General features: G+C 42.4%; 1 protein-coding gene across 1 annotated transcript in view; it reads right to left on the bottom strand.

The window, feature by feature from the left end:
* The window catches only part of KIF1C (kinesin family member 1C), a gene marked incomplete in the record, with an annotated part of 77,393 nt that overhangs the window by 18,192 nt on the left and 44,262 nt on the right, over nucleotides 1-14,939 (bottom strand). The window contains 3 exon segments of the mRNA XM_077470861.1: nucleotides 1,099-1,210; nucleotides 10,457-10,635; nucleotides 10,858-10,923. Coding sequence (XP_077326987.1) covers nucleotides 1,099-1,210; nucleotides 10,457-10,635; nucleotides 10,858-10,923 — 357 coding nt within the window.

The following is a 14,939-nucleotide window of genomic DNA, read 5'->3' as shown; positions in this document are numbered from 1 at the left end:
CAGACATATGTAATTTTAGGGGGTGACATATTAGGCAATTATTTACTCTGTGTGACATTCTCTTTTATATATTTTATAAAAAAATAAAAATGAGTATTATACTGATTTTGTGTTTATTAAATTCTTTAAAAATATATATTTTTTTAAACTGGGTATGGAAAAATAAATAAAAAAAATAAAAAAAACCTGCGCAATACCACATGACATAAAAATGGAAAAGAAAAGTTTGCCCCAGCTAGCTGACTGAGCAGTTTGTGGATCACATCCCGCATACATATAGTAAAAAAATTGGGATTTTAAAACAGACCACAAACTAATCGTAAAGAAATACAACTTTATTGGTATACAAGACAAAGTCTGATGTCTTATATACCAATACATTTGTAATTTTTACGATTACTGTTTGTGGTACGTTTAAAATCCCAATTTGAGGAAACCAATTTTTTTACTATGTGACATAAAATTGCAACCCCCATCATTTTATTCTGTAGGCCTCTGCTTAAAAAAAATAAATAAATAAAAATGTCAAATGTATATGTAATATATATATATATATATATATATATATATATATATATATATATATATATTACTCCTATTTGTAAAAATATACCTGTATATGCATGATAGATATAGATAGATAGGATATATATAGAAAGATATAGATAGATATAGCAATAGATAGCGAAATATATAGATATATATATAGATAGAAAAAAAAAAAAATATATATATATATATATATATATATATATATATATATATATATATATATATATATATATATATATATATATATATATATATATATATATATATATATATATACACACATACACACATATACATACACACACACATACATACATACACACACACAGTTTGGGGGTCCAATGTATATTTTTATAAAAAAATATATATATATATTTTTACACATAGGAGAGAAATGCCTGAATTGGCCTGGGTGGCAAGTGGTTAATAGCAACACAATCAAGTTGAACGAAACGACGGACATTCTACGTGGCAAATGGCTGCAAGGGTTTCTGGGTAAGTGACAGTTAGGGGGACGCGATTTTCATTCTCTGTGCTCGCACTTACCTTCTCTGTGTCTAGGTTGGTCATCTCATCGTGTCTCTTCTGTGTGAAGACGATGGTGAAGACGGCGTGCGAGCGGCTGCTGGTCTCATTCATGTTGGTGGCAGCGACAGTCCTGAGAGCGGAACAGATGGCGGTTATTTTTTCTATTATTACAGCGAGCAAATAAGACGATGAGCTTGGCCAACTAGCTCTGTGATAGGACAACTATGGTTTCACAAAATGATAAAAAAAAGAAAGAAAATAATAATATGTATTTAGTTCATTGAAGGACACAGCCATACTTCATGGCGGATAGGGTTGATTTCGCCACCTACAGGAGCAGGATGCTAGGTGCAACAAAACTAAAAGCACACCCTAGGTAGGGAGGGCCACTCTGGAGGTGGCCAAGCCCTCCATCTGCACCAAGGAGTTCAGTTATTTCCTTTGTGTCTCAGGAGTTAGGAAGTGGAGCCTTCTGAATGCCCTTTCATTTGATGCTATTAAAGTGATTATAAAGTCTCATTTTAATTTTTATTTTTTAAATAACAAACATGGTCTAGCCTTCCCTCCTCTGTTGCAGTGGATTTGTACAGAGCAGCCCAGATCCTCCTCTTCTAAGGTCCCTCTTCGGCACTCCTGGCCTCTCCCTCCTGTTGATTGCCCCCACAGCAAGCGTGGGGGGCACCTGAGCCAAGCCACAGCTCCGTGTGCCCATTCAGACACGGAGCTGTCGTTCGGCCCTGCCCCCTCTCTCTCTCCTGATTGGGTAACTGACTTTGATTGACGGCAGCGGAGGCCAATGGTGCCGCTGTTGTGTCTCAACCATTCAGGAGGGAGAGTCTTGGACCACCGAGGACATCGCTGGATAGAGATGGGGCTCAGGTAAGTATTAGGGGTGCTGGGAGCGACTGATACAGACAGAAGTTTTTTTTAATCTTAATTATTATTATATACGATTTATATAGTGCCAACAGTTTACGCAGCGCTTTACAATGTATGGGGGGGGGGGACACAATTACAGTACAATACAAAAGGTACAGGAGGGCCCTGCTCGTAGAGCTTACATTCTAAAGGGAGGGGATGGTGGCACAAAAGGTAAAAGCTGCAGAGAATGATTTGATGGGGGTAGCTCGGGGGGGGGGGGGGGGTTGTTAGGTGGGTGTGGGATAGGCTTCCCCGAATAAATGAGTTTTCAGGGATCTCCTAAAAGTGGACAGGGTAGGGGGCTAATCGGACAGACTGGGGCAGGGAGTTCCAGAGGAAGGGAGAGGCTCTGGAGAAGTCCGGAAGGAGAGCATGAGAGGAGGTAACAAGGGAGCTAGAGAGCAGGTGGTTTTGGGAGGAGCGGAGGGGACAATTTGGGCGATATCTGCAGATGAGGTTGGTGATGTAGATGGGGACTTTACAACCCCTTTAAAGCTGAACTACATAGAGATATAGAAGACAAAAATTAATGCAGCTCGGTAATCATGGATATATCCTTAAACATACTTTGAATGCAACGGTGTAAATACCTGGATTTGATGCTAGTCTACTGCAATCCCTGAACAGCAGAGATCAGACTGGGATATGGGCGGTGTGCTGTGTGCAAATATGCTGACATGAAACATGCTGACAGAAGGGGAGAGCGGAGGGATCCGCCAGGGGAGCTCCCCCATAGAGCATTTGGTCCCATTCTGATGCATGGCTACATTTTATAAGAACATAACTTATTTTGCTAAGTTTCTGCTTCCTGTAGCTCCACCCTAGGCAGAAGTCCAATTGATGGGTGTTCTTATAGGGGGGAGCCACACAACACTGAGAACAAGTCCACTCCCCTCTTTGTACAGTGATGCTCACTTAATCAGCTGCCTGTCTGGGAGGAGCTCTGCTCAGGGTCGATGGGAAAGTGATCGATCTTTGGCAGCCAAGGCAATAGCTTGTAGCTTATATTCTTGTAAATGTTGTAAATGACGGTGCTAATCATTCACAACAACGAAATGGCAAAAAAAGCACAAGCCACCAGCTTTTAATATCAGGGTAATCCAGTACCCCTCCTGAAAAAAATAAAAATAAATCACAGAAGCCTAGCTAGAGCAAACATACAAGAGTCCTAATCCACCTTATAATCACATGACTAGTGCCAAGGGGGAAATTATCCAGAGCCCCTCCCCCTCCATACAACACATAACCAATAGATCTGGGAGGCAGAAAGCACTTCTGGGATAACATACATAGATGGTCTTTGTGGCCCCCTCACTAGTAACATTTGATGACCAATAACTGAGGGACGACCCACAGCCCCTCCCCTTATACAAAGCACGATGGATATTGATCCGGGATCCCTTCTTTCCATGGCCGCATTTTAAAGCCGCGCTAAACCCTCCAGTCCCTTTCAGCCAAGGAAGCTGCAATCTTTGCCTCCGTTTGATCTGCAACTCCCATGGTGCTGCACATGTGGTTTGACAATTTGGTTGAAAGCACAACCAAATACTGCAGTTAGCATTTCCAGGGAATGTTATTATTATTTTTTAATTGATGGGTTTTAGTTCCCTGCTTTAAAAGGATTTATTTTTTTCCTATTTTTGCTGGCTCCACCCCAGGCAGATGCCCAATTTACGGGCGTTTCAATTGGAGAGCTAAAGCTCAACACGGAGCCAGTCTCCTCTCTTTGTAGGGTGATACACTTTTAAATCAGCGGTCTGGAGGAATCAGAGCACAGACTAAAAAGGGGCCGCATCCATAGGCCGATTCTTTGCTCAGTGTCGGCCGGGGCAGTAATGCATCTCTTACAATCACAGTGATAGCTAGTGGCTTGTTTTGTTGCAAATGACAGCGCTGGACATTCACAACAGAATGACGACACTGCGAGCTGTTACTAGGACTCTAAAGGATTCATTAGACCCGCTAGTAGAGAGTCAGTGCAAACACATGGACTAACATCCCCACTCAGTGCCAGAGGGATAGCGATTGATCCTCACAGTAAGCCCTTGTACACGGTCGGAGATTCCCACAACCAAATCCGTCGGATTTTGTCCGAAACTGTTGTATACACACGGTCGGACGAAGTTGTCGGAAAATCCGATCTTTGAGAACGTGATGACGTTATTTCGTTACGACGGGACTACGTTCAGGCTAGTAGCCAATAGCTTTGGTGTAGGAATTTGATCTGAGAATGCGTGGCACTTTGTCCGATCGGAATTCTCTACACATGATCGGAGTATGTCCTATCGGAGCATTGTCGGAAAATATTTCCAGCAAGTTGGAAAATTTGGTCCGACGGATATTCCGACGGAAAAACAGTCCGATGGAGACGACACACAGTCGGAATATCCGACAAAACGCTCCGATCGGACACATTCCGTCGGAATCTCCAACCGTGTGTACAAGGGCTAAAAGGCAGCTTGTCAGTTACAACGCAATGATAACACTACAAGCCCACAGCGTTTACTATGCTTGATCTTTTACAATCACCATCCCACCAGCATTGAACATCTGACAGGTTTGTTACCTTTGTATTTTTTTTTTTTTTTTTTAATTCTTTATTTTCTTCATAGGATTTCACAATACAATTCATTACACTCCTATATGGTCTTGAACAGTTATATCTTACAATATTTTCAGTTTACACCTTAATTCCATGTGAATTCTCCTTTTTAATTTATCCCTTTCCCCCCTCCCCTATCTTAAATTATCATCTACCCCCTTAGCAAAAAAATAAAATAAAAATATATAAATATATAAAAATATAATATATATATATATATATATATATATATATATATATATATATATAAAAATATAATATAATATATATATAAAAATATAATATAATATAATACAATATAATATAATATATATATATATATATATAAAAATATAATATAATATATTTTTTTTTTTTAACCCCCTCCCCAAGATCCACCAACTCTCATTTTCCAGATTCCATATATTTTACATCTCACTTTCCCTATAGACTAGACTAAAGAGGTTAGCCCATATCTTCCGGTATTTCTCATCTTTCATTGCCATTGTCAGATTTTCCATTTGTTGAATTTCTGCAATTCTCGTGAGCCATTGTGCGCTAGTTGGAGGATTGTCTTTTTCTTTTTTTTCCACAGAACAGGAATACATGCCCTTGCTGCTATTAGCAGATGTCTCAACAGAGAGTTTTTGAATCTTTCCATTGCCATTGGGATGTCCAGCAATAGAAAAGTTGCTGGTATGTTTCCAATGGCAATTCCTGTTATTGTTTTAATAGTATCACCTACAATTTCCCAGAACTCTCACATTTTTGGGCATTCCCAGAAGATATGTAATAATGTTCCCTCTGTACCACGACATCTCCAGCAGGCATCAGATATTTGTTGGTAGATCTGATGTAATACTTTTGGTGTTCTGTACCACCTAGTGAGAATTTTATATCCCCCTTCTTGGTATCTGCTTGCTACCGAGGCCTTTTGATTAAATAACAGGCTCTTATCTTTTTGTTCTGGGGAAAATATGGTCTTTAGATCTCTCTCCAAAGCCTGGAAAAAAGCGAGTTCTTGTGGAGTCTCCAATTTGGTTAGTATAATATAGAAATGGGACATCAAGTGTCTCAATGATTCTCCTCAAACTCAGTCAGTGCCCTCACTTCTATGCCTTTGATTTATATCTAATAAAAGCTTCTGGTTGCATCATTCTGAAAAAGTCTAGCTCTGGTGCCATCTTTTTTTGTCATTAAATGGTTTTCCACCGAAAAACAACAAATTCTGCTAATGCCTCTACATCGTATTGCTTTAAACTCTGGGTCCGTCATTCTTGGCTGAATTGCCGGAGTGCCCAGGATTGGGAGGAGCGGGCTAGGGTTTCTCGAAATGGGTGTTTTTTTTAAAATATCTTTTTAATGGTTCGCACTGTCGCGCCTATTGTTGGGCGTTTTCTCACTTCTACTGGCACCTCTGCATCCGGAATCCACACTAGACCTCCTCCATTCCACTACTCTGGCTAGGTGTGAGGCTTCTTGGTATCTTATTGGATCTGGGAGTCCTATCCCACCTTTTCCTTTGGGAAGTGCCAAGATGTTTTGATGCATTCTTGTTGGTTTCCCAGCTCAGATAAACTTCAAAAATCTTAATCTAAGATTCCTTAAAAAGCTTGGGGGGGGGGGGATTTTAATTGGTAAGGTCTGTATTAAATACAAAAGTCTTGGCATCACATTCATCTTAATATTGTTGGTTCCCCCGAACCACATAAAAATGTCCTTATCCCATTTCTGAAGATCAAGGTTTTTTTTGTTTTGCAAAATCTTTTTTATTGAATTTTTCAATAGCATAGAAAATTGCCCACACAGGGGCCAATACCCACACAAGGGCAAAATCTCAGACCGCAGCAGGGCACATCAGGTAACACAACATAATCGGTCTGCCTCTGAAGCAACAACAGGCCTCAACCTGGGAGACCAATAACAAACAAAACTTAACCTAATCTAAACCCCAACGTGGGGAGAGGTTAAAAGCAGGAGAATCTGTGCTCAATAGCATAAATGCAGGATAACATAACATAGAAATACTTGTGGTACCTGGTCAGTGTATTACCATATTATAACCTTAATGTTGGTCTAAGCCTTTGTACACACGGTCGGACATTCCGACAACCAAATCCGTCGGATTTTGTCCGAAATTGTTGCATACACACGGTCGGACAAAGTTGTCGGAAAATCCGATCGTTCAGAACGTGATGACGTTATTTTGTTACGACGGGACTACGTTCACCCTAGTAGCCAATAGCTTTGGTGTAGGAATTTGATCTGAGCATGCGTGGCACTTTGTCCAATCGGAATTCTCTACACATGATCGGAGCATTTTGTCGGAAAATTTTACCAACAAGTTGGAAAACTTGGTATGTCGGATACTCAGACGGAAACAGACCGATGGAGACCACACACAGTCGGATTATCCGACAAAACGGCCCGATCGGACACATTCCATCGGAATCTCCGACCGTGTGTACAAGGGCTTAGGGTTAGTTTCTGCATCAGTTGCTGTAGTGCTATCGTCTAACCAACAGGTCCACACCTTCTCAAATTTTTGTGGGCAACCCCTGCCCTCGTAGGTGGCTCTATAAAGGGGCAAACTGGCATTCACTAGACCCTTCCAGAACTTGACAGAGGGGGGAGATGATGGCTTCCAATTCATCGTGATGGCCTCACGTGCATAGTACAGTAATAAGGATATGAGTATTTTCCTAGCTCTGTGGATTGATATCTGTTCCACCAGCCCCAGCAGACAATATTTAGGATCGTAAGGAACACTAGTCTTAGTGATATTAACCATCACCTGAAGAACTTCCTTCCAGTAATGTCCAATTGCTGGGCAAGCCCAGAAAATGTGAAAGAAGTCCCCTGGCTGATACGAGCATCTCCGGGACGCCGGGGAATGTGTTGGCGACATCTGGTGCAGTCTGTGGGGTGTGTAGTGAGCTCTGTGTATAATTTTGTACTGAACTAGTTTGTCCCTGGCTGAGACCAGAGGAGAGAATGGGAAAACCCAAATCTCCCTCCAATCATCTTCATCCAGCTCCTGTGGAGGGAGGACAGTTCGGGGATGGCAGCAACCAACAGGGACCCGTAAATCTGTGGATTTCTCCAAGTCCTTCACCCGAAGGGTGGACTCGAGCTCCGAGTATTCCATTATGACTGGTTGACTTAAGAACTGACATCTATAAGCATGGGCGATTTGGAGATACCTGAAATGAGCCCGTACAGGCACATTAAATTTTGTACGCAATACATGAAAGGGAGCAAGCTCCCCATTGGTGATAATATACTCCAGAGTCAGTATTTTGTATGTGGCCCAGGCCTATGGATCCGGAATAGTGGTGAACTGTGGTAGGTTAGGATTCAGCCACCGGGGGGTGTGAGGAGACCAGGTGTTCGGCAGAGATGCTCTCAGCTCTTCTCCCACCTTCCACGCCCTCATAGAAGGGGTGAGGCAATGAGGTTTTTTTGGCCCCCTGAATATCAACCCTTTCAAGGCCTCCAGAGACCCCACTATAGCCGCCTCAAAACACCATAGCAGAATTGTTCAGATCTGGCTGCAACCACCAGTGGACGGTTACAAGCCGAGTGGCCAAGAAGTATTTGTGGCAGTTGGGGAGAGCCAAGCCCCCACTATCCACAGGCCTGGTCAGAGTGGTATACTTAAATTTAGGTGTTCAAAACCCCCAAATAAATGAAAGGAAAAGTCATTTAAGAGAATTAAAAAAGGTTTTATTCAGCCATTGTGGGGAATTCCTAAATATGTACGTTAGTTTGGGGAGGACTTTCATTTTTAGAAGGTTAATGCGCCCAATGAGGGAGAGGGGAAGATTGCCCCATGCCCTTAGTTTGGATTTAATTCCCATCAGAACAGGTTCAAGGTTAAGCCGGACAAAATCCCCGCTCTCCCTTGAAATAATGATACCTAAATATGTAAACCTATCCACCCATTGAAGTGGGGTAGAGGGGGACGAGGAGGACCTGGCCCCTTCGTCCACCGGGAAAAGCTGAGACTTATGCCAATTCACCCTTAACCTGGTGAAGGCGGGAAAATTGTCCACGATTCCGAGTGCGCCCCGCAAAGAGTCACCAGCATCGTTTAAAAAAAAAAAAAAGCAGTAAATTATCCACGTAGAGAGTCACTCTCTCCTCCAGCCAGCCCACGGACCTCGACCGAGCATCAGAGGGCCTCCACAATAGGTTCCATTGCCAGGGCATACAAGGACGGGGAGAAAGGGCATCCCTGCCTGGTGCCCCTCTGCAGGGGGAACGGAGGAGACAAGGAGCCATTCAGTTTAACGCATGCAAGGGGACCGGTATACAATGTGCGCATCCAGGCAATAAGCTTCAGTGGGAAACCCATTCTTCCCACAGATACACCCACTCTACCGTGTCAAATGCCTTCTCCATATCAAGGGTGGCAATTGTCCTAGTGCCTTGATTAGTATGGGGGGGCATGAATATTAGAAAACAGTCTACGGATGTTGATGTCTGTGGATCTACCTGGCATAAAGCCCATTTGGTTAGGGTCAATCAGAGATTTAATCACCTTATTAAGTCTAGTGGCCAGTATTTTGGTTAGTATTTTGAAGTCACAATTTAGGAGTGCTATTGGCCTGTAGGAGGCGCACAATTTGGGGTCCTTATTAGGCTTTGGGATGAGAACAAAATGGACTTCCCTTATAAAGGACGGCAGGGAGCCCTGTTGAAGACATTCTCGATACAGCTGAGCCAACCTGGGGGTAAGTAGTTCTACGTGGCTCTATAGTACTCTATGGGTAGTCCATCTGGCCCCCGGCGTCCTCCCAGCCGGGAAAGACCCGATGGCCATCGAAACCTCTTCTGGTGTGATCTCTGAGACAAGGAGTAGTCTCTCTGCATCGGAGAGCCACCCCAATGCTAGCGTGTCCAACATGGAGGTCATAGGAGTGGGGTCAAATTCATCAGGGAGCGAGGAAACAAATAGAGAGGTGTAAACCCTGGTGAAGGCAGACAGAATGTCCTCCGGAGAGGTAACCAACACCCCTTCTGTCATGAGTATTCTGAAGATCAAGTTTGATCTGCCTTGCCAATGGTATGTAGTCGAGTTCAAGCAGCTTATTTAAATTCTTTGACATTTTTGTTCCTAAGTAGCTTATGTATGAATTTGTCCATCTGAAATCCAATTGTGTATCACCTGTAGGAGGGACATATTTATTTCTATCCCCATTGCTTCCGATTTTCCATAATTTACTTTAAAATTGGATATTTTCCCATATTCTCGTAGCTCCATCAATAAAGATAGAAGAGATATAATTGGGGCAGTTACGAAAAAAAATCAAATCGTCCCCATAAGCTGCCAGTTTCTGTTCTTCTTCCCTTATTTTTACCCCCTTAATATTCATATTGGCACGAATTTTCCTTAAAAAGGGTTCTATTGTCAAAATGAATATCAGGGGTGAAAGAGGGCATCCCTGACATGTTCCATTTAAAATAGAGAAGGGCTCAGAGATTCTATTGTTTATTTTTACCCTGGCACTTGGTTTTAAACATAAATTGGAGATCCATCTCAACATCCCATCTCCTAGATCTATGCGTTGTAATACCGCCTTTAAAAATATCCAGTCAACCTGGTCGAAAGCTTTTTTTGCATCAGCGGATACTATCACCATTGACTTATGCTGTTTTTGCGCAAGATAAATTGTATTCACCACCCGCAGTGTGTTTTCTCTTCCTTCTCTCCCAGGGGTGAACCCCACTTGGTCTGGATAAATTCAACCCGGGATAAAGTCTACAATCTCATAGATAAAATCTTTGTGAACACTTTAAGGTCCACATTCAGCAGTGAAATAGGTCGGCAGCTTGGGCATTGAGAGGGATCCTTTGTAACCAGGCAGTTACCTGGCCTTATTCCCGCAGTCCATGAGGTCGGCGATATCGTCGTAGGAAGTCACAGCCAGCTTAGACAGGTCCTCCACATAGGGGCCCATGATGGGGTGCTCTCTGACTCGCAGGTTGCCTTTACTCTTGGGGCTCAGCAGATCCCGGACTCTCTCGCAGTAGATTTCCATGTAGCTGACCTAGACAGAGAGCAAGAGGAAGGCTGGTTAGGTTACCGGTGCTGGCAGGGCGGCTCACCAGTCAGCATCTGCATCAGAGGAGCTTACAATCTTTCAGAGTTTGTATGCTACCCCCGGGTGCTCTGGTGTTCTCAATCTCTAAGCAGAGCCCATTGGGCCCCAGGATTACACTATCACCCTATAAAAAAGGTGTTTGAACATGAGTTATGAGCAGCCTCTCACCTCCACAGAGTAGGACAGATCGGGGCTCTTGTTGCTGCTGACTCGGGCAAATAAATCTTCACATAACTGAAAAAAAGAGAAGAGATCGATTCATTGCATTATGTATGTACACACAGATCAGACTGGTCACATGATATTATCGGTCACATGACACAAAGATCAGGAAGTATGACCTGATGAATCTCCGGGATGATTCACAGCTCCCCCCCCCCCTCCAAACATCACATGACCCCAAGGGTAACCCCCACCCACAAATATTACAATAGCCTAGACCAGTGATGGCGAACCTATGCACCCCAAATGTATTGGAACTACATTTCCCATGATGCTCATGCACTCTGCAGTGTAGTTGAGCATCATGGGAAATGTAGTTCCAAGCCATCTGGGGTGCCAAGGTTCGCCATCACTGGCCCAGAATCTTCAAGTAACCATACAAATAGGTTTTTCATCCACTTCACATGATCAGTTCCTAGGCAAATGATTCAGAGCAAGCAAGAGAACCTGATCTACCGCAAATTACCTGGGAGACTGGAAACCTGTGCTCTGATCAAGATGCCTTTAAAAATTGTAACAATAACCCTGTAATACAATGAAGCCGGCTACTCGGTAATATCCATTGCAACAATTCTTTATTGGTACATGGCAAGATACAGCAGTAACATGCTTATGCGTTTCAGCCAATGACTTACTCATAGTATCAGTATGGCTCTGGCTGAAACGCGTTGCCTGGCGGCTCCAGCTGAAACTCAGCATGTTACTGCTGTATCCTGCCATGCCCCCCTCTTTTTTTCCTTCCCCCCTCTTTTCTTCCCCACCCCTTCCCTTCTATTCCCCCCCCCTTTTTTTCCCCCCTCTCCCCTTGCTTCCCTCATTTCTATTTTTTCTCCACTTCCTTCTTTTTCCGTTTCCCCCCCCCTCCACTTCTCTGATTCCCTTTCCCTTGTGCAAGCTCTGTATTGAAACCCACATGATATTCATTTTTACTGTTTACAATTTTAGTCCTCTCCAAAAAAAAAAAAAAAACCCTGTGTCCGCCCCCAGGGGGAACACCCATTTCACGGGTCTCTCAGTCTATGCCACCTGTTGCCCTAGTGGGCCTCTATTGGTGAGACGTACTGCTTTTACTGAATACTCCAATATAAATGTGCCTTAGGCAACTTAGTTGTATCCTTGACCTTTTTTGCTATTATAATTTTGCATTAGCTCTTTTATAGATGTTTTGGTTGACGTCTCCTGAGGAAGTGGCATTGGCCGCAAAACTTGTTCACAAGTTCATGCGTCTATACCAACGTCATCGTGCCTCTACATGTCTGTGGGGGTTGTATATTAAGATTTTTTATTGTATTGTGATTATGATTTTTGCAACAATTGCTTTGATGTTTTTGTTGCAATTTATGTGTATTTCTTTGTATATTTTGTAATAAATGCTATTTTTACTAAAGTTCTATTGTGTAATTGGGTACTGTGACAGTCCTATTCACCATTGGTGATTGAGGGCAATCTTTGGAGTAGCCCTTGTCCAATCCCTTTTCCTTTCCCACTGCCATGTAGCGAATAAAGAGTTGTTGCAATGGATGTCATCGTGTAGCCAGCTTGATCGTATTAGAAAATGATCCAGAGCCCCCCCCCCATACATCACAAGACCAATAGATATGGGAGGCAGAAAGCACTTCTAGTAGAGCTGCACGAAAAATTAGAATCACAATTTTTGTTGCTTAGAATAAAGATCACGATTCCGGACAACTTTATTTTAAAGATTTGCAACCCCTGAACATTAGGTTATCAAGCAAGATGGCAAACAAAATAAGACACAATACTCTATGCTTCAATTAAATATAAAGAAATGTAATGAAAAATAATGTAATGTGTAAAGAAATAAAAAAAACGACCATTAAGTTACATAGTAGGTAAGGTTGAAAAAAAGACAAGTCCATCAAGTCCAACCTATGTGTGTGATTATATGTGTCAGTATTACATTGTATATCCCTGTATGTTGCGGTCATTCGGGTGCTTATCTAATAGTTTCTTTAAACTATTGATGCCCTCTGCTGAGACCACCGCCTGTGGAAGGGAATTCCACATCCTTGCTGCTCTTACAGTAAAGAAGCCTCTACGTAGTTTAAGGTTAAACCTCTTTTCTTCTAATTCTGAGTGGCCACAAGTCTTGTTAAACTCCCGTCCACAAAAAAAAAAAAAGTTTCATCCCTATTGTGAGGTCACCAGTATGTTATTTGTATACTGAAATCATATCCCCTCTCAAGCGTCTCTTCTCCAGAGAGAATAAGTTCTGTGCTCGCAACCTTTTTTCATAACTAATATCCTCCAGACCCTTTATTAGCTTTTTTTTCCCCTTCTTTGTACTCGCTCCATTTCCAGTACATCCTTCCTGAGGACTGGTGCCCAGAACTGGATAGTATACTCCAGGTGAGGCTGGACCAGAGTCTTGTAGAGCGGGAGAATTATCGTTTTATCTCTGGAGTTGATCCCCTTTTTAATGCCAATATTCTGTTTGCTTTGTTAGCAGCAGCTTGGCATTGCATGTCATTGCTGAGCCTATCATCTACTAGGACCCCCAGGTCCTTTTCCATCCTAGATTCCCCCAGAGGTTCTCCCCCCAGTGTATAGATTGCATTCATATTTTTGCAACCCAAATGCATTATTTTACATTTTTCTACATTGAACCTCATTTGCCATGTAGTTACCCACCCCATTAATTTGTTCAGATCTTATTGCAAAGTTTCCACATCCTGTGGAGAAATTATTGCCCTGCTTAGCTTAGTATCGTCTGCAAATACAGATATTGAACTGTTTAGCCCATCCTCCAGGTCCTTTATGAACAAATTAAATAGGATTGGTCCCAGCACAGAATCCTGGGGGACCCCACTACCCACCCCTTACCATTCCGAGTACTCCCCATTTATCACCACCCTCTGAACTCGCCCTTGTAGCCAGTTGTTAATCCATGTACTCACCCTATGGTCCATGCCAACAGACCTCATTTTGTACAGTAAACATTTATGGGGAACTGTGTCAAATGCTTTTGCAAAATCCAGATACACCACGTCTACGGGCCTTCCTTTATCTAGATGGCAACTCACCTCTTCATAGAAGGTTAGTAGATTGGTTTGGCAAGAACGATCTTTCATGAATCCATGCTGATTACTGCTAATGATACCGTTCTCATTACTAAAATCTTGTATATAGGCCCTTATCATCCCCTCCAAGAACTTGCATACTATTGATGTTATGCTAACTGGTCTGTAATTCCCAGGGATGTATTTTGGCCCTTTTTAAAAATATTGGTGCTACATTGGCTTTTCTCCAATCAGCTGGTACCATTCCAGTCAGTAAAAAAATTACTTGACTGAGTTCCCCAAGTACCCTCGGGTGCAAGCCATCTGGTCCCGGTGATTTATTAATGTTGAGTTCCCCAAGTCCATTTCTAATTCTGTCCTCTCTTAGCCATGGAGCTGCTTCCTGTGATGTGTCATGAGGATAAACCCTGCAGTTTTAGTTACTGAAGGCCCACCGATTCCCTCGTGAAGGCTGAGGAGAAGAATAAATTCAATACCTTCCCCATCTCCTCATCCTTTGTAACCAGATGTCCTTCCTCATTCTTTATAGGGCCAATGTGGTCTGTCCTCCCTTTTTACTGTTTATATACAGCTTACTGCATTCTTTGTAAAGTCTGAATGCTGATGATGACCTCCAAGCCTTGCATTTTTTGAAGGCATTCTCCTTTGCTTTTATATGCATTTTTTACACTGGAGTTAAGCCGTCCAGGATTTTTCTTCGCTCTTTTAAATTTATTTCCCAATAGGATGCACTGGCTAATGCCCTTATAACAAACCCATCTCTCCTCCGTCTTCTTTGTTGCGAAGATTTTATCCCAATTTATATCTTCTAGCAAGATTCGTAGTTTAGGGAAGTTGGCTCTTTTTAAAATTCTGTGTCTTTGTATTCCCCTTGTTATATTAGGGCCTTTTTTTTCTAATACATTAATACAACCTCAACTTTTTGTTTTTACTTCAGCTGTCAGCAATGGTACAAAGCACTGTAAAGTTATTTTACACACACACACA

Source organism: Lithobates pipiens, unplaced genomic scaffold (genome assembly GCF_037356315.1).
Source record: "Lithobates pipiens isolate NorthernLeopardFrog02 unplaced genomic scaffold, aLitPip1_a1.2 Scaffold_8, whole genome shotgun sequence".
NCBI lineage: Eukaryota > Metazoa > Chordata > Amphibia > Anura > Ranidae > Lithobates > Lithobates pipiens.
The sequence above is the reverse complement of the archived record's forward strand: the minus strand, read 5'-3'. Positions and strand labels throughout refer to the sequence as shown.